The sequence below is a fragment of the Boleophthalmus pectinirostris genome, unplaced genomic scaffold, assembly GCF_026225935.1.
Source record: "Boleophthalmus pectinirostris isolate CB_2022bp ecotype Guang Dong unplaced genomic scaffold, ASM2622593v1 HiC_scaffold_7, whole genome shotgun sequence".
Lineage (NCBI taxonomy): Eukaryota > Metazoa > Chordata > Actinopteri > Gobiiformes > Gobiidae > Boleophthalmus > Boleophthalmus pectinirostris.
This window is the reverse complement of record NW_026571473.1, coordinates 19,175,944-19,200,481: the sequence shown is the minus strand read 5'-3', so window position 1 is coordinate 19,200,481 and position 24,538 is coordinate 19,175,944. Positions and strand designations below refer to the sequence as shown.

At 40.3% G+C, this 24,538-nt stretch overlaps 1 protein-coding gene across 1 annotated transcript in view; it reads right to left on the bottom strand.

Moving 5' to 3' along the window:
• The window catches only part of LOC110167758 (zinc finger protein GLIS3-like), a 41,317-nt gene that overhangs the window by 4,394 nt on the left and 12,385 nt on the right, over positions 1 to 24,538 (bottom strand). The window contains exons 2-4 of the mRNA XM_055164791.1: positions 19,286 to 19,409; positions 16,911 to 18,288; positions 453 to 614 (exon numbers count right to left, since the gene is read on the bottom strand). Coding sequence (XP_055020766.1) covers positions 453 to 614; positions 16,911 to 18,288; positions 19,286 to 19,409 — 1,664 coding nt within the window. The remainder of the gene's footprint in view (positions 1 to 452; positions 615 to 16,910; positions 18,289 to 19,285; positions 19,410 to 24,538) is intronic.

Below are 24,538 nucleotides of genomic sequence, written 5' to 3'. Positions count from 1 at the left end.
TGTGCTGCATCAAGGCCAAAGCAGAGCGTGCTCACTGACAGACTGACACTGTCAAGAAGTGGAAACAGGCCTGAAGACTTGGAGCCAAAGGGAGTGTTATAACAGCCCATTTAGCCTGGACCCAAATTATACATTTTACAATGTACAATTTGTTAAAAAATGAATGAGAATAAATCAATATCTAGGTTATTCCATTACCATTATTCTTCTGTATTTTCAGCCACTGTTAAAAAAGGTCTGAGTCAGCACATGACACACACAGACCACCCAGAGAAGAGCTCCTTCAGAGCAGTCTACAGTCTGAAAAGAGAGAGGAAAGAAGAGAGAGGAGAGGGAGAAGAGAGAGGAGAGAGAAGAGAGAAGAAATGTTAGAGAGGAGAGGGCAGAGAGGAGAGAGGAGAGAGGAGAAGGGAGAGAGAGGAGAGAGGATAGGAGAGAGGAGAGTGTCTGACCGTGTCCAGGTGAGTGCGTTGGTGTTTGGCGCGGTCGCTGGAGTTGCTGAAGGCTTTCTGGCAGCCTGGGTGCTGGCACAGGTACGGCTTCTCTCCAGTATGGCTCCTCAGGTGGATCTTCAGATTCTCCAGTCTGGAGAATGCCTTGTTACAGCCTTCAAACTATAGGCAAAAGGACATATATACAGTCAGATCACAAGCCAGAAGGAATGAATGGAAAGTGAAGGTACATATGTACAATATCTTATATTATGAATTAATATTTACAAAGACTTAAGCAACTAAACTACTTTTACTTATTCAATGAGAATGATAAATTTAATGCAAAATATCCAATGCATTTACATCTGTCAGGTTGTCAGTATTGAAATTGCAGGGAAACTGGAGTGAGGCACAGTGGAACTAAATAGTTGTAACACAAAGCATCATTTAAGTGTTGTGTGGTGTGCTGGACTGACAAGTGACAGTCAGTGTAAACATGGCCCTGTCCATGCCGCAAAGAACCATCTGATCCCAAGCACTCAGCCAATGAGCACCACAGATTTGTTAACATGTGAATAATAAATGATGCCTCTCGCATATCCACTTCTGCACTTCTGCAGAAAATGCAGCTGATTTGTGGACGACGTGGACCTCCTGCAGAGCTGCTGTGTAAGGAGTCACTAAATGTATTGGTTTAGACCAGACTAATGTCACAGCACTAAAACTAACAGCAAACCTGATGCAATGGTATTTGTAATCACTCTATTCAGATTACACCAACTGCAGCACAAAATGTTAAGTTTAAATAAATAATCTGAAGGACTACAAATAACGTATTGATAGTAATGTCTTTATCAGAATACACCATGAAATCACTATATGTCCAATTTATCATTCATCCTCTTTAGGAGTGGTTTACACTCAGTACTTGGACTCTCTGCTGTTGAACTGTACTGGTAAAGCAGATGACAGTGCTGTAATAAACTCTGTCCACAAAGGGTCCCATCACATCCAGAGCCTATTGTCCGGTGACCTTTAGTGCGGGCTGCAGGGGGTCAGGTTACGACGAAGGAGAGAGTGACACCATTCTTCTAATGGGCCTTCAGCTTCACCTGCTCTCACTGATCATCAGCTCATCCTCCTTCATTGACTCACAGCGCAGCCCGGCCTCTATTCACTGTGGCTCCATTTAATATAGAGGAAACCTAAGCCTGTCATGGTAGCGCCGTGTTCTGTGACCAGGCCTCTGTCTGTGAGAGTCTTAATGTGAACAATTATAGGAGAGCACACAGGGCCTGCAGCAGCTTAAACATGTGTATTACAGAGCAGCACTGCACAATGTAAAGCCTGTAAACACATGTACACTGAGCATTGATACTTACATAGCATTTAACATATAAACTATATATAAATATGTATTTTGATTGAAAGAGGCCTAGGGAATGACTCATAATAGCATTAGTATTGTCTCAAATTAAAAGGAATATGTGTGGATCTAAAAAAGTGTAGTGAAGTGTAGCAAAGCCCTACTCTACTTGCACAATGTGGTATCTCATTTTATTATCACATTTATTACTATTACTTTGACTCCATTTGTATTTTAACCATAGTATATTTTATTTTTCTAGTTAAATGGTTGCACTATGTAATACTTCTGTTTGAGAGGTTGTTGTTGAATTTGTTAAATAAATTGTGTTTTTATTGAAACACAACAGTCTGCATTCGGCTTGAGAGGGGTCACCTCTCCACAGATCTGACCCATAACATTGTCTGATGGCACACGTTATTCTTGGAGGAAAGCAATGGCTATGCACCAAGCAAGTATTTATTAACATTATTGCACTCAATGGAGGATTTGTCATTTGTCTAGGAGCTGTGAAAACACACAATGAATCCGAGTGTAGGAATGTGTAGTCAGAAAAAACACATCCAACCTTCCATCAATAGACAAACCTTTACTGTGTGGCTTCTGCACTCAGTCATGGAAAACAACCTAAAAACTCACACCATGTTATACTGCGGAAATATAATTTTAGTGAGCACCGCCAATTAAATCATAGTTTGCATTGAAATGAGAGGAACTTCGATGGTGGGAAAGCATAATAAAAAATCTGAGAAGAGGAGATTGCACACTGACCACTCAAAACAAACACAACTATTATGGATTTTTATTTAGTAGTACGTCCCTGTAGTGTAACTGGACAAATGCTCTTTCACTCCCTCCACTTTTTGCAATACAAATTTGATGTGAAATTACACTAAGGGGTCCACAGAGAGAACTGTGTTAATCGTGTAAAGCACATTATTACATTGGACCTGAACTGAAGTATGAGGTTTTTCTGCTCACTGAAAAACCAATAGGCAATGCCATCTAGAGACATGGACATTAACCAGAGGCCTGCTTGAAAAATCTTATGCTACAGAAGGATATTATAGCACAGCCAAGTTTGTGGTCCAAATGACATCTTCTTGGGAGTTCATTTCTTTTCAAAAACACATTTCAACACTTCATTTTAGTTTTGTTAGTGTGTGGTTCGTTCACTATTGTGTGTGTAGTCTGAACTGAATCCTGAGATGTTACTTTAGATTAGGCCTGTCACGATAATTACTATAAAAACTTATCGCTCAATGTGTGACATATAGAACAATCATTTTTGGGTGTAAAAATTTATCGTGGGGACTTTTTTTTTTTTGCACTGGTGCGAAAAATGTTGTTATTTTTCTATACTACAATTAGATTTGAGCTGCTGAAAGTTGAATTATGAATTTTTATGACTCATTATACATACAAACTAACTACATAAGTGTTGTATTCTATGATTTATTATTGCAGATAATCATTTTAAATAATATTATATGTTTGGAATAATTCCTTTTTAGGGTTTGGTTTCAGTATTATCGTTTATTGTCTATATTTACTTCAGCAATATATCGAACCTCAAAATTTGTTACGGTGCCTACTATTGATTTAATCTCTTTTTTATGATTGCATTATACATACATCTTGCAAGTACCAATAAAAACCTGCAGGCTCAGGCAGAACCTGCAAAGTCTGCACAGGTCCTTACTGAACTAACCCAGGACCCTCTCACTGTGAGGTGAGAGCCCTAACTCAACACACTGCAGTGACACCATATTAACAGCCAATCAGAAGTAAGTAAAATGTGTGTGACTGCTAAAATGTACTTTACATGACTGCAAACATACTGACTACCTCTGTAAAACTAATAATTCTGGGACAAACTGATAACTGTAGTGGGTCTGTTAACTCACAGGCCTGATCCTGTCTCTGATATTATCTCTGAAAACAGTTTAGACAGCACTAATCACATGGATTACTTTAAACATGTTTAGTTTTCCTCTCATTGAAAGGTAAACCTGCATAGCGCTGACACTCCCCCAGTCTTAAGAGGAGGGGTCAGAGCTCAGTAAACACATAGGATCACCGCAGGCCTCACATTGCTGAAGTCTCCATCAATGATCAGTGCAGACAGATAGATTTATTAGGTCCACAGTGAACAGCACAGAGGAGAGCTGAAGAGGAGAGGAGCTATGGGAAATGACTCCTGACTGGCAGCAAAGGCCCAACAGTGTAGCAGTGTGTGTTTCTCCTCTCTACAGCACCACACAGCCTGCAGGAGCTGAGGCAAACCAACCATGACCACACTTAGAGAGAGGGAATTACAGTTATCAATACATCATACATCTAGTTCAGTACAGACAATATCATTTAAGGTTAATATTTTCTCAAAGGATTGAGTGCCCCAGGTCCACAATAAAAAGTCAATGTTTTTTTTGTTTTGTTTTTTTTTTTGTTTTTTTAACATATATCTGTATATCATTATTTGGTCCTGTGCAGTAATGTATATAGAGGTTAGTGTAATAAGAGTGAGACAAGACTCAGCAGTTAACTTCATGTCAAGAGGGACTTCACAAAAACGAGTTGTCTGGTGGTTTTCTGTTGAGATTTGTTTTACCAAATACATCCAGACTCTGTCACTGCCAAGTCTAACAGACATGACGAAGAGTGAGGTTTTAGTGGCAAATAAAAACATGTCGAATGAAGTGGCAACACTGAAAAGCAGCTTGTATAACTTTATACGTTTATAAAAGGTCTTGAGTTGGTTTATCACACGGTGTCCCTCTCTGCTCTGACCAATGAGGAAAACCACCAACACTTCAGTAACTGAGCTGAGTAGAGCTGCGGATGGAGCCACATGTGCCTTTAATCTGCCTGCCTCCAAATGCCCTGTGGCAACCACAGCAAAGAGCCCAAACCTAAATGGATGAAATTATATCCATATGATTCAAGCAGACAGCTACAGAGAGACAGGTTTCTCATGCGCTTTGTCAGGATACAAAATTAAACACAGCTTGGCTCAAACATTCACATTACATAGTTTACACATATCATTTCCACTGTGGAGTGAAACGCTCTTCACAGCCAAACTCATCTGTCAGGAGCAGGCCTCCATTTGAGTCAGATACAGTGTTGATATTAGAGGGGGCAGGGAGGAATTCACACCCAATCCATCCCGATTCCCAGAAGAATCTCAGTTTCATCAACTTTGAAGTTTACTTCATTTTTACAAAGGTCTTATTTTTGCCAGTAATTTATAAAGACATCAGCAACTAGAGTGGTCCAGATGTCCATGTTGTTCAGATGCACATGAACTAGCTGCAGAGCAACAGGTCGGCCAATAAATAGTTGGGAGGAAGTACTCATGTAAATGACTAAAGAAATGGATGCGGCAGTAGTTTAGGCCCAGATTGAAAAGTGTGGATGGTACAACAGGAAGCAGAGCTATGATGACTAAATGAGGCTCTATAATGAGCATGCCCAGCTGCTGCTCTGGAGATGGAGGAGGCCTGGCACACTGGAGCTCCGAGAACAACGGCACAGTCAGGAGCTACATGGAAGCACTTAACCTGCTCCAGTCAAATGTCAGGCAGCCTGCATCACATTAAAGAGCTAAGATGTGATTTCCTCTGGCTGAGCCTGCCCAGGTTTACACCAGGATGAGGGGGGCAAAACAGGGTCACGTTCACAGAGAGGTGGGTCATCATGACAAAAAAAAGGGTTTGTCTGGTTACAGGTAATTATTGTCACGGCCAGGGCACTTTAATTAAGTCATCAGTTACAATTACAAAAATTACATTTATTATTATTATTATGTCTTAATTAACATATTTCATAAAAATTCTAAATGTTTCTACAGAGCCCAGTCACTCCAGTCCAAAGGTATCCTGGAGCCTGTTCACTTGTCAGGGTCAAAAAAGTGGAAGGCATGCTTTCCAATTTGAGTTTACCCAAGAAACAATCAGTCTGATGTGCATTTGTGAGCGGTGCTGATAGGTCAAATATTTAACATTTAGCAGTGACGATAAATAGATGGGAAGTTTGCCACATAGGACTTTATAAATAAACAAAAGACAGTGTTGTTCTTTGTGAAATCTCTGGAGATGTCCAGCTAACCTTCTGAGGGTACAGGATACAATGATGAGTGGGATACCTATCAGCGCAGGGCACTATGATAAGTGGAATTGAGAGGCTTTAAAGCGGTCGAGGAGCATTAATGTAAATGATGAAACATTGATCAAACAATCAATGATTGCACAAGATACATCCTACTATAAACGGAAAAACAGGACAAATTCAATTTTCCCCCTAAGCTTCTTGGTAAGGTATTACACATGAGAGTCAAATATTCGTATGTAATGTATGTTTTAGAAAAACCCATATCATCAGTACTTTGTGTGTATAAATATACAATAAGCAAAACATGTTTTTCCAGTTATTTGAACATTGCACTAGATACAAAGTGAAATAGTGAATAAAACATTTCATAATAATTAATGGCCCAGTGTTCTGGCTCATGCAACTCAGAAAAGCTTCCCTCATCTGAGAAAAACAATAAGAGACAAGTTTATGTATTTAGTTTTAAATGCTCACTCTGTGTGATGGTGCGTTTATTCGAACTATCCTTTTTACATACAATAGCCAATTAAAGGTCAATAGAGAGCTCCCAGTGCCATGCCCATTAGTAAGTATTAGCATTAATTATAAACCTATTCAAGTAACGTGAACCTGCCCTGGAATAGACAGTCGGCCCGGTTATGCAATGAAAAACCTAAACATGATCTGGCGCCTGGACTGATGTTACTGGCAGTCAATACGGGCTCAGTTTGACGAGGCTCAGAGTTGCGGCATCCTCTGACACCAGCGCTTCAATCTGTCCTGCACCTTTCACTCTCACCTGCCCCCCCTTTCCCCCTCCTCCCTCCTCCCCCTCCCCCCAGAGGCACTAAGCTCCTCCGCCTCCAACACACAATAGGCTCATATACCTCTAGTGGATATTATATCGCCTCTATTAACAAATGACAGATCCAGTAATGACAGTAACAATTGATTTAAGATTGGACGGTTCTGCTTTATGGTCTTTTTGTTGGATTTCGACAAAAATCTGGTACTAGACTTGAATGACAATACAGTTCTTTATAGATAATGTAAATACACTATTTTTCAATCTATACTGCATCTGGCATTTACATTCTGCAGTCATGGTCTACTGCAATTTCCCAGAGTGCTTTGAAAGTTGTTCATGCAGAAAATATGTGTTGTTGCTGGAATTTTCTTTGGACTTTTGCGGTTTTCTGATGCAGAAGCTTGAATTGCATCTGGTCTGGAGTATTTACTTTGACTAAATTGATTCAAATTCACCACTAAGTCCTTCAAATGTCTTCTGCTTTGTAGCAAAAACATTGGGATTTTGTGTTATTTCTAAGTCCCCTTGAAAGGTGTGAAGAGTTAACTGGCCAACAAAATTGATTGTCTAGTTGAAAATGGAGACAGTTTGTTGGTTCACCAGGCAAGATGAAGAGTATTATACTGTTTATTTCAAGGGTGATAGAGTAGAACTTCATTCACAAGAGCACGCCAGTATGGTCAGTACTTATGGCATGAAAAATAGACTGGACTGCAAGGGGCTTTTCTGTATGGGGTTTGCATGTTCTTCCTTTGTCTGTGCACCGTCAAAGCTGATTTATTTGTTTACATTACAGGTTTCAAAGAATTCTTGTAATGCACTGTCTGAGTGTTTGAGATTTAAAGGTGCATTGTGTAACTTTTCTGTTGGAGGATCTGTCAAATGCTTTTTCATAGTGATGTTATTTGTCTGGAATGTTTCACAATATGGTATTAAATCCTTCTGTCTTCATGAAGACCAAACTAGATCAAGTTATAAGTCAGATACATTGAGAGACTAGCCTGTTTATAGGTATTTTTGAGCTATAAAACCACCTGTAATTGAATAAATGTAAGGCAGAGCTGTTTAATGTCATATTGTGGAACATTCCAGGCAGAGCAATAACATATCCATAGAAACAAGCAGGTGACAGATAGCTTGATTCGATGGTAGGTGGGTACTTTTTTCATTTAACCAATCACTGCTATTTGGTTGTGACATATGTAATGCGTTGCTAACGGCTCTAACTGGTATATTAAGCTTTTCCCAAATCCCGTAGGAAGAAGGGCAATAACGTCTTTCCCCTTGATAAAATTCACAGAACATTCTCTTTGTTGTTGTTTTGCATAGAAGGTATGGCTCTTCGCTGATTGGCTGGTGCCCGAACTCACACTTCCGGGGTTTTTGCGAACGGTCTAGTGTATTCGAATTCCTGACCGAGTTGCTGGAGAGAAATGAAATTGAGCGGAGGCACTAGGTGGAGCCAGCCTGGCTAGTGGCCTCCACCAGAAAAGTTACACAATGCACCTTTAAACATACTTCCTACAGAGTTGTTTAGTTTTTATGTTTTTATTGTGCACATAAAGCAACAGTTGACACAGCTGTCCAAAGGCTCACGTCTGCGTTAGTGGCAACCCAATAACTCTGACTTGACAACAAATAAACATTGCCGAAGCTTTGGAGTTGCCAAGCCAAATAGCTCAGTGCCAGAAGCGCTATAGAGTTCAGACAAAAACATGCCAGTAAAATTAAACAATAGGTCACAATGGCATTTGAATCAACACAGGGACTTGAGCGAAGAGCAGGGTAAGCGAGTACATTTACACAAGCCCCTTTGGAGCCCCACCAGACCACAAAGCCTCATGGGTAAAAAAAGAGAACAATGTGGTTTAAGCGTGAGGTGCCAAGGTGCCCTAAGATTTGTCCACTCCAGACTGTGCCAGGTTTGCACTCTTCCCAGCACTCAGCGGGTCACAGAGTTGAACTTTGACAGTGTCTAATCTATAACAGGACAACTGATAATCCCAGTCTATAAATCTCTTTTAACACTAAATAGTAATAGGCCCAGTTCATGTTATTGTGCTCTTCTACCTCCATTAGGTTTCACATCAAGGATACATATGTCCACTCATGCCCACATTCATACAGCAGTGTATGCAGATGTGTGGCAGTGTGTTGCCCAAGGACACAATTACATTTTGCCCTGATAGGAGCAGTTATTACACCACCAACCTTTAGAAATCCTCTATCCTGCCAGGCTAGGAAGAAAAATAGCCAGGCTGCAGATGGTGGTCTGTATTTTTGTATTTTATATAACTGTACAATGTCAAATTCATTAAAAGTTCCATTCTAAAAAAAAAAATTAAAAAAAATAAAAATCCCAAATCCAATATCAATATGAGCATCAGCAACTATGAGGAAAGTTAAGGGGCTCCTCATCCAAAAGGTGTGCAATTCACTTTAGACTTCCACAACGTAATAAAAAGGATGAATACATTGATAAAGCTGCAAATGCTGGATGATTTCATGCCAGTTTCTCTATTGGCATATTTCCTTAACAAGCCTTAAGGTCAACAAATGAACGTATATTTCTCGTCAATCACCATAGTGAGTGCTGAGGTTTGGTTTGTTTTCTCTGCAGTGACACAGACCAGTTTCACCCGTTATGAGAAGCTGTGAGAACAAAGAAAAACAAACGGGATATGGAGGGACTTACAGGCTTCTTGCTTCTACTGTAATTCTACTGGAATAACTAAAGCAATCTGCTCCTGAGCCCAGCATAAACCTTTTTACATCGATGTTAAAGTGATTCAGAGCTGAACCGACACAATGTGAACCAGATGTTTTTAAAGGGAACACAAAAAGTTAGCAGGCTTTTTCTGGAGACAGTTAGAGATCACTGGGGTGTAAAACACAATGGGGGAGAGGTAAATCCCAGCTTAAATATCAGGCTCTGTGTTGCCAGATCTGCTAAGTTACACAATCATAAACAGGACAATAAGAGTCTGTAACATGTCCTTAAACGTCCTCAAATGAGACCACAAACCTTTCTGTAATTGGCCTGCCCACTGTAATCATCACTCATTAGACTAGATGTGGTTTGGTAAGGTCTTGTTTAAATAGACAGTGCAGTACATAAGTCTTAGTGAGGTGTGAACAAAGCTGTTAACTATGCGCTTTAATCATTTGAGAATTTTGGGTCATTTTAGGCCACAGACAAAATGACACAATTTGGTGTGCATTATAATCATTACATCTATTTTTACCCTGTTATATATTCATGGGTTTCAGCTTCCTGTTTACATGATGAATTTTATTTTGTTTTCAATTGGTAATTGCTATGGCGACAGTGATCTGAAACCCATGAATAACTTCAGTGACGAATACAAATGATTTGTTTGAGAGGCTTCTTTTTTTTCACTATTGTGAAATACACTCTCTTCTTGCGAAATGTATGTTGCTACTTTTTAACTCCCTTAATGCTTACAACTGTCTTGTATAATAAAGGCCACTGGCAACAAGTTTTGTAAATACTTTATATACTACGAAAGGTGCATTAAGTAACTTTTCTGGTGGAGGGTTCAACACTCTGTAGGTTGTTCTGTGAATGTTCTGCAGTATCTATTTCCATAGAGACAAAAAGATGATGCCTCCAGGCCAAGGTACAGGTCAGATCTGTGGAGAGTTGACCCTACTCAGTGTGAGAGTGTGTGTTTTAAGGTATGTTTGGCTATTAAAACACTGTAATTGAATAAATGCAGAATAGACATGTTTATATGAAAGTTGTGGAACATTTCATGCAAAGCAACAACATCTCCATGGAGACAAGCTGGTGGCAGGACCCTCCCTCAGAAATGTTACATAGTGCATCTTTAATGTATTTCTGTTCTTTTAAAAAGTACATTGGAAGTCATTTAATATCTCAAACTACACTCTCAAAGTCAATTTGGAACACTCAGTCTATCAGTCATCACTCTCTCACTTTGAGCTGTCCATCCACAAACTAAATGAAGGCTTTGACACCATAAACACACACAAATGCTGGAAAGCCTCACCCAACCTGGACCCAATACTAGAGATGTTTATTGACAGAAAATTCAGCAAATGATCCAAATGTGCCTCAGATTCAATGCATACCACATGACTAATGCATAATGCTTCATGATGAATTCAGGACTTAAGTTGAGTCTTTCGGGGTGACATCATGGGCTACACTCATTGCCTGGTTTGGTCTGGACTGGCTTTGCTTGCTCCAACCTTCACGTCTTTTCTCAAACATTAAATTAAACCAGGCACCCAAACCACAGCACACCGCGGCGCATAATTTAAATTTGACACCCCAAGCGTAAACATGTCTTTCGCTACATAATTTCTCCATACTTCTTTTGGTGTTTATTTTGCACAGTAGCGGCTCAGTTTCTCTTATATATTAGCTCTAGGTGGAGGAGAGACTGGCGGGCTGGGTGGAGGAGTGCTCTTTGTGGCCTGCGGTGTTCAAGAGCTGGGTAAACGTTGGACTTGTTTTGCTCGCAAGTGGAAGATCTGACAGCTCTGAGCAGTGGACAGGGAGGCGTGATACAGCTCTACGCCATAAATAAACATCTGTAGCATCTCACACAAACTATGTACACAGGTATAAATAAGACAGGTTTGATTACAGGTACAATGGACAGTGTGAAATGACGATACTGTATAACCACAACACTAAACCATGTTTTGATGAATGATGGCAAAATGATATATAAGACTGAAAAATTATGAAAATAAAAAGGAAGACTGAATGTGTATAAAAAATATTATGTGATGGATGAATATTTTTAATACAATATATTTCATTTTCAATATATCATATAAAGTATTAAATTACTGTTGCTCTTAATTGCTGTTTAATTATTTCAAGGTAATACCTGATTCTAAAATATATAGCACATATATTTTTCAAGATTGGTTAGATGTTTCTTCTTGACTCACCTCTTGTGCATGTGTGTGTGTTTGGACACGAACAGGCTCTTAAAATATCCTGGATCTGAACCACCAACAACAAAAAATTCCTTACTTTCTTGGACAGGTTAAGTGCAAAACTTGTTCACAAATGCAATTAATAAAAAAGTAATTGCATAAGAATTATTTTGGTTACAATTCAAAACACTACATTTCCCACAGTCAGTTAAAACATTGGTCCATGGGGGTATTTTCTCTCGGCAATTTTCTGCTTATCTTGGAGTCATGGATTATGATATACAATGTATTTCAGCCATGCAGCTTGGATGGATTAGTGTAAGGATCTTCACTTTTCCAGATCCAGAGTCTATTAATAACTTAGAGTTTATGGTGCATAAATTGAAGAATGTCTAACCCTCCTGACCATCCTTCTTCTGTTAATCTGGCTCCAGAGCACAACCGCATCTTTGCCCCTACACATGTAGAAGGGAGACCCCTTTCTTTACGTATTTGTAAATGGATCTGCCTCCGTAGAAAAGGTTAAACTGATTAAGGTTTTGGATGGGAAACAATAATGACACAATCTCTGTGCAATGTATAAGAGCCGCAGCCCTGGGTCGTCAGGTTTCCGATAGCAGAGCGTGATTAAACGTAAGGGAAATGGGGAAACTCAAAATACAGCATTCCTGACAAATTAAGTTAGAGTGTATCTCATGTAGAAAACCCTGCTGCTTTGATACCTGCTTATCAGGCAAAAAGTAAGTCAGGCATTTGAGCTTGTGGTGGGTTCTGCTGTGATATTGTTGAAATGTTATATTTAGCCCTATAAAATGCAATTGTTGTTATTTTTGAAAAATTAGCCCTGCAAAGTTTGGTTATAAAAATGTTTAAATATTTTTTTACTTTTTACAATCACACCAGATTGCCTATTGTACTATGCTCATCTGTACTAGGGACGTATTTCTGAAATTAGTTCTTTATTTGGAAATATTGCAAGATGATATCCCACAAATTCAACAACAAGACGTCAGAAAATACATTTGTTTCTGAGTTTACTTTGGTGATGTAGGGAAATAATGGATACTAACCAACAGTACGATACTTGTCTGTGTTCTTCATGTGCTTCTCATTTATTATCTATTTTAATTTGGTCAGAGTAATCCTTGGTTGTAATGTTTGATGACTAAATGTTGCGTGGGAGAGAGTGAACAGATGAGATTTGGGATGGTTTAATGGCAGCAGATCCACTGCAATACATTAGTACAAAAGATTGACTGGAAAACTTTTACAGGCTGACAAGGAGTTGGCCTGATCTGCTCAACAAGGAAAACAAGCAAGACCCATCCATCCAGAGCTTTCATTTGGATGCCAAAACAACAGCTGCAGGGCCCGTCCAACAGCAGTTTCATCATACAAATATCACATATGGTTAGCATTGTGTTAGCGATAGCATGACCATGGCACCGCTGCTGCAAAAAGACCTGGGAAAGACAGAAGATTATGAGGCTTGTAAAGATATCAGACTTACTATAGGATCAACTTAGTTTCAGTGATAGATTGATTTGGACAACATTCGAAGCTGTAAAAAATCCTAAAAATGATTGCTGTTTTTCATCCTTGTATTGTCTTGGACAGACATTGGGAAAAGGGGTTTAAGAGCGGGAAGAGACATTCAGCAAATGGTCAGGGCCAGGGGTCATTAATATCGCAATGCTGACGCCAACACAAAGCCTTAAAGAAGTGCTGTGACCAAGCCATTTTTAAGTACTAAAATGTTCTGTCGGGTACTACAATTTGACAACTTATGTATATTTCTGCTACTGGAAGAAGCAACTTTTTTTTTTTTTTTTCACATAGCACATATTGTGACTTGTTCGGAAAAAAAATAAATAAATAAAAATCATTGCAGGCCTCAGTGTAACAAGTAGTATCAAATTAACTTTAAACTGTTTTTTGTGTGTTAATTGATGGTCTCTCTGTCTGTGGTTTTTAAGTGCTTTAGACAGGCTTCAGGGCTGGAGGCTGGCGCAGGTACGAACACATTAATATCAACGTCAGTCGGCGGCCGCACAGAGCCCAGACAGCTCCAGTTTCAGGCGCATTCAGAGGAAAACTCGGGTCATGTGCCCTACCTCACTTTTAATTAGCTAATGGCACTCCCTGTTTCATCTCCTCCGTGTCTGTGCTGATTTCTCACAAAAGACTCCATTTACATGCAGTGTTTTTGACTCACTAAGTCTCGCCGTCTGCAGCTAAAGGATGTCGGCACTCTCTTCCAAAAAGCAGTCTAGTAAATCTAAATATATATGTTTGCTGGTTTCACACTGACATAGGAGGAAATTCCATAATCCACCTTTTTTCCAGAAAGAGTAGTCATCCAACTTTCCTTCAACAAGTGCTTTGATTGAGTGTCGGAGATGGTGGGTCTTTGGGTGTCTGTCTGTTGAGAGAGTTTGGATAGGGCCCGTGAATACACTGATCCTGTCTTATTTTAAAATTCTTCACCAAAGATGAGGCAGTTTGTTATTATGACTTTTATTTTTATATTAGGCAAACAAATATATTATAACCTATAAATCTGTTAATCCTACATCAGCATTTGAGATATGTAAGTAAATGTGTCATGTAAAAAGAATTAAGTATAAATGTGACAAAATGTGTCGACTTATATAGTTAGTTTATAGTTTAATATATGAATGTTATCTCCAGTGCACTATAACTTCCAAATCACTTTCTATTCGCTATAATGTGAACTTGGAGCTGTTGCCAAAAATAAGTGATTTAACAAAAAGCCAATAAAGCGACGCACAGCGGCCTGAGTCATGTAAACCTCTCCGCGCACAGACTACATGAGATGTTCTGACCTTGGGCGCTCACAGCCTACAGACACATCAAATCCACTGGAGCGACCTCTGAGAAAACAGAATAATATCAAAGTCTGGGACCATGTCAGGGATACACTCACTGGATATATTTTTAATATTTAAGCAGACACCAGCAAAAATGTAATAAACTAAAACAACAAGTGAATTAAGCATGAAACACAACAGGATATTGCAGTGAGATTAAGTTGTTTCCTTTTTGCCTGTGTCCCTCAGCGTTCGCCTGATCGACACAACATCCTCAGGCACATTTTAATTAGAAAAGGAACCAACAACCATATAAATAACTTCTAACCAAGATGCTCACATGTTTAACAAAGTGCCTTTTTAAAGTGAGGTATTTCTTAAAATATTAGGCAGTGACAGGCGCATGTGGAGCTCCGACTACGACTTCTTTGTTGTGATAATGACTTATTCCTGCCAAGAAGCAGCGTGGAGCAAATTCAATGCAGCTGTATGAAAAAGATATAAAGTATCGGATATAAACACAGAGAGAAGGCAAGGGACAGAGGAGAGATATGTTATGTTTGGACACGAGAGGAGTTGTGCTTAGGAGCGACCGGAGGAATCTGCTGCTAGAACCAAAATAAAGGATTAGTCCTGGTCATTCTGTGGTTCTGTCTCATTGGTTTCCTCCATAAGAATTACTTACATTCTTGGACGCTGTTGGATTTCTATTGCAAAATGTGCATGTGTTATGCCATAACACACATCAAAAACTTCCAAAAAAGAAAGGGTGTGTAAACCTTAGGTTTACATTATTTATTTGTCCTCCCCACACTTCACCACCTTTTCACACGATACTGTCCTGTCCAATAAAGCACAAGCTTAAAAAAATCTTTAAAAACTCATAAATAAAGAAATTGCTATATACCATGTTCAAAGGAATAAATCTTGAGATTTTCAGTCAATACTGAATAGTTCCTAATTACATCACAACTACCCTCCCTCTTTTCTAAAAGAACTGTTAAGTAAAAATATAATAAAATCTGATGGGCACAAACATTAGTCAGTACAAATAGGAGGACACATTGAGTATATTTTCTCTGGATTTCCAAGTTTATCTTTGGATTCCCATATCAACATACAGTCATCCCTGATGATTACAAGTGTTGACCCAAGCCCGAAAACCTTTCACTTTTTTGTTTACATTCTGTCGGATGTGGAACTGTGCAACCTACCATACAATATAACAGATCAATACCTTCTGTGTTAGCCTCACTGGAAACAAAATAGCTATTATTGTGTGTCTGTGTGTGTCTAAAATCAGGATGAGGGAAGTTCAGCGCCTGGAGCCGAATTGTACAGGGCCTCTCATTCACAGAGTGCAGCGGTGCGTCCACACTGAGCCCAAATTGTTCAAAACTCACATATGGTAAACATCTCCAAAAAACACAAATATGAAACAATAACTCATTCATGCACCTACAGTAAACCAAGCAGAGAAGAGGTAAACATTCACCAGTGTTTTTGGCCGTCACAATTCAACTAAATATGACCAGAGCACAGCACTGAGGCCAGCCAACAGACCACTATTCTATTAGATTTGGCATTACAATTAAATTGTATTGTATGTAAAAGTACATCTTCAAGGTATTTTGTCTAATATATTTACAAAAGAAACTTGTGAAAGATGATTTACTTCTTAAGGGCAAGCGCATTTGAGATGAAGCAGGTTGCGGAGATGAATTGCAGACTCGTTTTTTTAGAAATATGTTTTGGAATAGATCCTGAAACAGAGGAGCACAGTTTCTGACAGAAGCTTTTGGTAAAACCGTGAATTGAGCAAGACTTGCAAACGTTGCTGGCTATCCCTCTGTGGCTCAACTATCCAGACTACTACATTTCTCTGACTGTTTGGCTTGGATATGAAGCCAATTCACTTAATACTTGTGGGACAGCTAAACATTTAAAGCTCCCATTTAAAAGGATCAAGTGTAGGCATTGTTTAGTTATTTTAACCATATGTGTTGGCTTTTCATGATCTGAATCCCTTCTCCAAAAACACAGCGCTCATGAAAATAAACATGGCTTGGCCCTACACAAATTGTGGACTAATTGTGTATTTGGACTAAATCATTCTTGAGGTCTGGGGGCTTTTTCCACTTTGTGGAGGACGCAAGGGAGTGACAGCTTGACAGTGATTAGTGTGTTGACTTGTGCAACTGGAGACTTACCTGTAACAAATACAGCCTCAAATGTATTAAAACTGGCATGGCAGGGGAGCAGACATCTTCTCTGCAATTTCCACAAAAAATGCAATCTACTATCATAACAGCAAGGCAAAGAAAGGTTTTCTGGTGAAAGTCTTTTCACTAGTGCAGACCTCATTTGGACATCGTGTTTCACATATGGTGAATATGTGTGAATGGATTGGTGTCATAAGTACTGTGCTGCTCATGACTCACCATGCACTTGTTGGGCTTCTCTCCAGAGTGCACCCTCATGTGAATGAGCAGCTTATAGCGAGCGTTGAAGGGTTTGTAGCGGCGGATGCAGCCGGCCCAGAAACAGGTGAAGTCCTCTCCTTTTCTTTGATCGATGTGCACCTTCTCGATGTGCCGGACAAGCTCCTCCTGCTGGTCATAGGCAGCGCTGCAGTCGATCCAGCGACACACCTGTTTGTCACTAATAGCTCCAATGGTTAAGTCCTCGCGCTCTGCCTGTCTATGGGACCCAGGTGGGGCTGTGGGGGCTGCTTTATGTCCCATGGAGGAGGCTGGTGCAGTTTGTTGGCTCTGATGGTGTAGGCCCCCCGGGCTCGGCCCCACGTACTGGTGCAGGTGGTAAGGGGGTGGCATGGCAGGACGAGGGGGGTGCCCAATTCTCCCATTTACATGATGCTGATGATAGTGGTGCTGAAAGAGCTCGTCTTCGCTGGGAGTGAAATCATCCAGTGGTTCCTGCTTCAGAGCAGCCCCTGACCTGTGGGAAGCCTCCATAAGAGCCTCACTCTCTGACTGTAATGTCCCGGGCAACACCGACCCACTCAGGAGCAGCCCCAGTCCATCTGCACCCCCCTCTGTCCCTGCTGCCCCCCGCCCCAGATGCATGGAGCTCTGCTCCTCACAAAGAGTCTGGCCCTCAAGCTCCACTGACGACACTGAAGAGGAGGAAGAGGACAGGGACAGTAGACAGGAGGCAGGGGATGACAGTTGGCACCTGTCCTGTCCTGGAGTGGGCTGGGGGCTTCGCTGATGTGGGGGCTTGTACGGGGCGTCGCGAGAGCAGGATGCAGTGGGAGGAGATGTGGAGGAGAAGCCCGTGCTGGGACTTGGCGAGAGCTGAAAGCCGTTGCAGGAGACCATGGACATTTGTGAGGAGCAGATGTTGGGGTCGTCGACGGCGGTGGCGGCCGCTGCAGGAGACGCTGTTGCTGCGGACTGCGAGGCCAGCGACAGGCAGTGCCTCTTCAGCCTGTTAGTACCCAGTCGCCGCGCTGAATGATGGGAGCCCGATGGGGACAAAGCCAGCGGGGAGGAGCCATCTTCATTATTAAAGGGTTGTGATGCGTCTGCTGACACGGCAATGCTAACAGCATTTACTGTACGTATGCTACTAGCACTACAGCTAACCTGTGGGACTCCAGTCAGTTTGTCCCTTGTCGTCCCTAAAATGATGTCCTCTTTTAAGTTTTGATATCCAGCCTGTGATGCATTGGGTCCCATGTTGTAGCCCACTGAAATCTCTTGTTTTATCTGGTAAGAAAGAGGGGAGGGAACCCCGTTGGTTCTGCACAAACTGGGAGAGCCCACCGGCAAAGTCCTGGAGAAGTCTGAAGACGATCTGTGCAGAGAGACACAGCAATATGAGCAGCATTAGTTTGAGCCTGATGACAGATATGACAGCAGGTCCTTCCCACCAAGAGAGGGTCTGCCGCTCCCCCCTCTGCTTTTCCCTTTCACCCCTTAAATACTACAGTTACAGGCTATGAATGAACTCACAGCTGCTAATGCTAATTTGATCATGATAATATGATATCAAACAGTATCTGAACAGATAAAATGCAACAGGAAATAATCTATCACTATAGCGGCCAGTCTAAAAATGTAGGGTGGTGTACAGGAGAATGACTGGACACACTGAGAGGCCACTGCTGTGTGCCTGACAGGCTTTGATGACAGGAAGGGTTAAATGTGGGTATAAACAGGGAGTCAACTGTTTTGGTGGCATAATTGCAGCTTATAAAGGGGTCACCGTCTACAATACTGTGTATTATGGTGGGAATCTTTGCTGCACTGAATGGAAGCCCCTGGTCATATTTCTCCATGCGTTGCTGTGATCTTCTACATAATCATTGCTGTCAGTTGGCTCATTATGGATTTTGTGCAAAGCCCCTGAGTGATGTGAGAAGAGCTCTCCTTTCTCTGCTCGCTCCCATGAAGGACACGTCTTTGTCTCTGCAGTGAGCACAGGGAGGGACCAGCAGACACTCACTGTGTCTTCACTGTAAGTACAGGCCAGACCCTCCGCATCATGATTTCAGAACTACACTTCCTGTTTGGTTAAAAAATACTGAGACATATCTGTCTTGGAGCTATTCACTGAGGAACTGATGAGATATTCAGTTTGATATGCCCTACAGCAACCACAACTAACAGAAAGTTAGTAACATAACTACTGTCCTCTGCTTTGCTGTGTTTTATAATACTAGGCAAAGATAGCACTGCATGCATTTCAGAGCAAAGATAATGAAATCCATAATGAACCTGTTTTGTTTATAACACTATACCCATCAGAAAGCTTTATGTGAATAGTGTGAGCGGTAAAAGTGGCAGTTGACCTGGAGTCCTGGTGCGTGGTGTCGGGCAGCAGCAGCTCAGGCCGGTCGCACTGGAGGCTCTGGGGGAACAGTGACTGAGTCCTGTCATCCCCTCCACTCTTCTCTGAGCAGTAGGAGCCACTGACTGGGACAGAGGGACAACACAAATATTAGTACATAATAACTATGTAGATTATATAATGTCATCACGAATATGAACAGTTTTAATAATTATGATGATGACTGTTCTCCATCTCTATCTGGACTTGCCTTATAGCAGTGCTCTTGCCATCTTATAAAACAAACTTACATTTTTTTATACTTTGCACCATAAGTAGTTGTGATGATATAAATAACATTGTCTGTTCCTCAGTTTACAGTGGTTCTGGATCTCTTCTGCATAGAGTGGGCCTGTTTTCTACCTTGGTCACCACTGAGCAGATGACCAGTGTTCTGCTGGAGCATGGTGAGGCGTGAATGAGTTACACACCTCTTAACACACTTTAATGTCCAAATGAATCAGGCAAACTAAATGTGTGTAATTTAGAATCTGATGTTTGAGTTGGCGGACAGAGACGTGGAGGAGGCTAAACCACTTCTGAACTTGGTAAGATGATGAATAATCATAATAATAATCATAAATAGTAAACACTTAACTATAACTATGGGCCTATAGTTTAATCTTTCACTGTCTCAGACTTGGGACGTGATAAACAGGAGGCCTCACAAATACACATGAATATTATTATACATACATGAATATTTGTCTGACTGCTTCCAGTGAGACACAGGACAGGTACTGTTTAGTGTTTAAGACATATTTGTCTAACTGCAAGCTAGTTTTGTTTGTCACAGATACCCAAAGCTCTGGCTCAGACTCTGTCTATATAAACAGAAGACAGGTCCTGTATGCTCTGACCTACAGAGGTGGTCTTGGAGGTTGAGCCTCCACAGTCTGTGGTGAGTCTCCTTTGCATCATTCAGTCAGTGAGGATTTTGTCCATTTGACCATTTGAGGTCACTGCCCCTATGATTGGTCAGTTCCAGGCTGTTCTAGGCTGCTCTATGCTCCACAGTATTGGACTGCTCTGATCTAAAATAACAGAACACAAACTGTGGCCCTAGTTTTGTCCTTCTGAGGAGGTCTATTCTGACAGCCAGGGCCCAGTGCACCAGTAATGAGTACATAGTCACACTGCATTTAGGTTGTAAGTTTGACTTGTCTTTGTTTGACTTAACTTTGTCCCACAAAGATACAAAGTTGACCAAATGAATGTTCATTACTATTAATCCCTGTTTTGATTTTAGTCTAGTTTCTCAAATTGCTGGCCTTGAGTGATGAGCCAATCTCATTTTAGTGTAAACTCAGTTCAAGTGACAAAATTAAGTGTTTTTGGATTTGCATAGCAAAAGGAAAATTTGATTTTGAACAGTGATTAAAGGTTTTCACTTTTTGTATCAATATTTGCAATAATCATGAAATCCTATGAAATTGGATTTTTAATTCTAGCTTCTTTGACTTGTTATATTTACTCTGACATAAACTTGGATGGTGTAGACCCAGCTAAAGTCCATGTAAGTGGTCTCTCTGGTTTAAAATGATGTCATGTGTGATGAGTGTCAGTTTGGCCTTCACAGTCCAAATGCAGAAAACCAACAAAACAAATAAAGTAGCACCATAAAATGTTTAGAAACACAGTGTGTCGCTGAGTGACATCATGCACCTGGTCTTTCTCTGAAACACTCAGGTAAATGTTTCCCTAATAATAAGACAATGGTCACTGCTCTTTTTCAGAATACAAGATGGATGATTGCCAGGAAAAAAAACACATTGTAAATGGGAAAAGCACAAGTCAATCCCAGGACAGTGATTACACGCCTCTACAACATAGCAATAATACAGGCATTGTTTCTCAGCACAACTTTCTGACACTGAAATATTCACTTGGCCGCCACTCTATTGCCACAAAAACAAATACAACTCTACAAAGCTGTAACATCTACAATTCATTAATCATCTTTAACCTGCTTTTATTGATTATTATTGTGTTATTAGAGTGTGCTTAATGAGTGTTAGAGATCTTGATCCTTTTGCCTTACACAATTTGTGCTTGAGTGGTTTAGGGCTTTGCAACATTAACAGAATCAGTCATGCTCTGCGCAGGGTAACGGCCTCTATAACATATGGTGGCTTGGCTGGGACCCAAAAGTAAATTCAGTTTATATTGAATGTGTGCCACAGTAATTCAGAGTTGAACTTTTCATTGTGTGTTAGAGCCGAGTTTGATCAAGACATAGGCCAAGACAAGGGGGACAGAGGGGAAATGTAAGGCCTACAGAAATAGTGACAAAAGTAACATGAGACGGCCAGGCTGATATAAAGTGTGGATAATTGTAAGGAGTGCAAGGTTTTATGTTCATTTTAAAGGGCCCATATTACGCTATTTTCTGTTCGATGTTATAATGTTATTTCGTCATCAAAAAAAAACCTGGATTTGTGTTTTGTTTCATTCATTCATAGTTCTTCTCTTAAACAGAAAACACTCCACCTTTTGATGTCATGTGGTAATACAGGAAGTGCTTTATTGTGTTTTTAAACTCCATACACCTTCATTAGAATCATTTGGATGATTTCAGCCCTGGAATTGGCAATCTACTGAACTAAAGATAAAAGGGAGCTGTTAACTGGAAAACTACCACTACATGACATCACAAGGTGGAACAGAGCATTTTGAAGTTTGGAGATGTAGATAGACTAATAATAAAGGACTACATAAACAAGTATGAATGAAACAAAATACAAGAGGCAGTGTTGTGTAATATAGGACCTTTAATTAAAAAGCAAACATTATGCTTAAGATTTGTTATTTTGTAGGCCCTTAGTTTACAAGTGCATTACTGTGTCCACTTACAGTAAGTGGTTGAGAGCGATCAGGGTGGCATTACATTCACAGATGCAAGTATTCATTCACAATTTAGGATGCCACTGTAGGGCCATGAGAGCAGGCAGAGCGGAGCAGAGCCACAGGCCAGCGCTGACCCAATACAGATGTGCTGGCTCATCCTCAGACAACAGCTGTCACAGGCACCAGTGGACACTTAAACTCAAAAAGCAAATGTGAGAGGTGATAACTATGGCTCAAATCAGGTATCTTAAGAAATACATCACAAAGACAAAAAAATTTTTCATCATAATTTACTTACAGTGGTTTGGATAACACATTTTACATTGTTTGCTGATTTTCTTTTTTTTTTTTTTTTTTTAAGATAGATGCCCTTTCATGCACCAACCTTCACCATTATGCATTCTGCATCTCAATTCTGCTGTTCTCATTTTTTTTATTCACATTCATATTCTGTATTACTGTAAAAAAGTAAAAACACTAAATATGTCTTTCAATACTATTTCCTTTAACATAAACCATAGAGCCTTCTAATAACTGACATTTTTTGTGTTAAACCACAAATTCCCTCCCAAGTCTGAGCTACAGAGCACATACTTTTACTGAGATTTGGCTGGACCACTCAATTAAAAAGACCCACGCACATTATTGACAATTAGATATGACTGAATCGGTCTTGATTAAAATTAGATTAATTGCACAGCCCTAGTTTGGATCTTAGACTGGCTGGGTTCCGCGTTGGCTATATCATAAACCTGTTAAAAGCTAAAGGAAAGAACATTCCTAATGAAGCTCCAGAGATGTAGTGATTAAATGGGTGGTTTGACACTTAGTATGCTCTATTTCATATGAACGCAAAGCTAATTCCTCAAACAAGAGTGTAATTATAAAGGAATAAACGAAGATATCTGAGAAGTTGTTTTTGGACATGTATGATTAGTTTTTGGCTCTGGTCGTGACGGAAAACGAGGTTCCAATCACCCTGCAATATGCTGCCTCTGATGTCATCCATTTGTCATAGACTTTCTTCTTGTTGAAATCCTTCAGGAACGCAACGTGCACAACCATAAAACTCAGACGCATCATGACCGCGGGTGGAAAGAGCACTTGAGTCCTTTTCCTCCCTCTGATTAATGCTGCTATAGCGACCATGGCGGCCCAGAAAAAGACAATAGACAGAAACAATGAACCAGCGCAGACCCGATAATTCAGTTAATTAGAACGCGGCTGGATGTTTGGTTGTGGTCGCTGTAACGGTGATTACATTGATTTGCATGCTGGCTGACTTTCCCTGTGGGGATGGTGGCCAGTTAGGTTGCAGTGTAATGGTATACCTATTGGAGCCGCCTGAGGGGCTGATGATGAGAGTCATGTTCAAGTTCAATGTTGTGCCTTGGCTAAAAACTCTCCCCTGACCTCAGTGACTAATAACTGACTAATAAAGCTTTGCAGACACATGTCTCCAATCTAACAGGACTTAACCCTCGGAAACGTGGCCTTTATCCCAATGTTAAGACTGTGTTAAACTGCTCCAATAACATTACTGTAATAATCCTCTAAAGGTACACAAATGCTAGTAAATGTCTGGACAATGGCATGTGCATAAAAACAGATTTGAATAAATATCACACACTCTTAAAAATATAAACCACAAATGACTGTGAAAGGTCAGATCCGAGCCTGCGTAAAGTAAAAGGGCAATGTCAGGAAGATCATCTGGTTTAAATATCATCTAATTTAATATGAACCCCTGCAAAAAATGATAAAGTACATATTATTGATGTGATGGTGTAAATAAAAGAAACTTGTAATGGCATTTTTTCAGCATTACAGATACATTACAAGTGCCCTATACATTTATTCTATTTAATGCAAATATAACAAAACTTGTAGATACCAATTTCTTGTACTGCTTGTAAAACAAATGTAGTGTAGATCTTTCCTTGTTCCTCTGTCTCACTTTTGAGATGGTGCTGTTGGCACTGAATTCCAACTTCAAACACAGAGAGATTATCCCTTTTCTACAGAAACACTTGAGGCTGAGTTAGTGTGAAATAATTCTTAAAGTACAGATCAAACCAAAGTGACACACAGTTAAAAGTTAGTGTTGCTGCTGTCAGTTTGTATTGATGAATCTTTCTGGTGTCCGCAGACAATCGCAGCTCTCCATCTGATCAGCACATGGGCTGGAGCAGCACATTATTAAGTGTAATTGGTGGTAATCTGAGGCGATTTTTTATTTGGGTGACACTTCATTTTCTATAATTCTCGCCTCTCCCTTTTAAGTCACCTCAACACAGTGTAAGTGCCAGAGCGAAACCGAACTTGTGCCAGCGTTTAATGCCTTTAAGTCTTCAGAGACGCTCAGGGC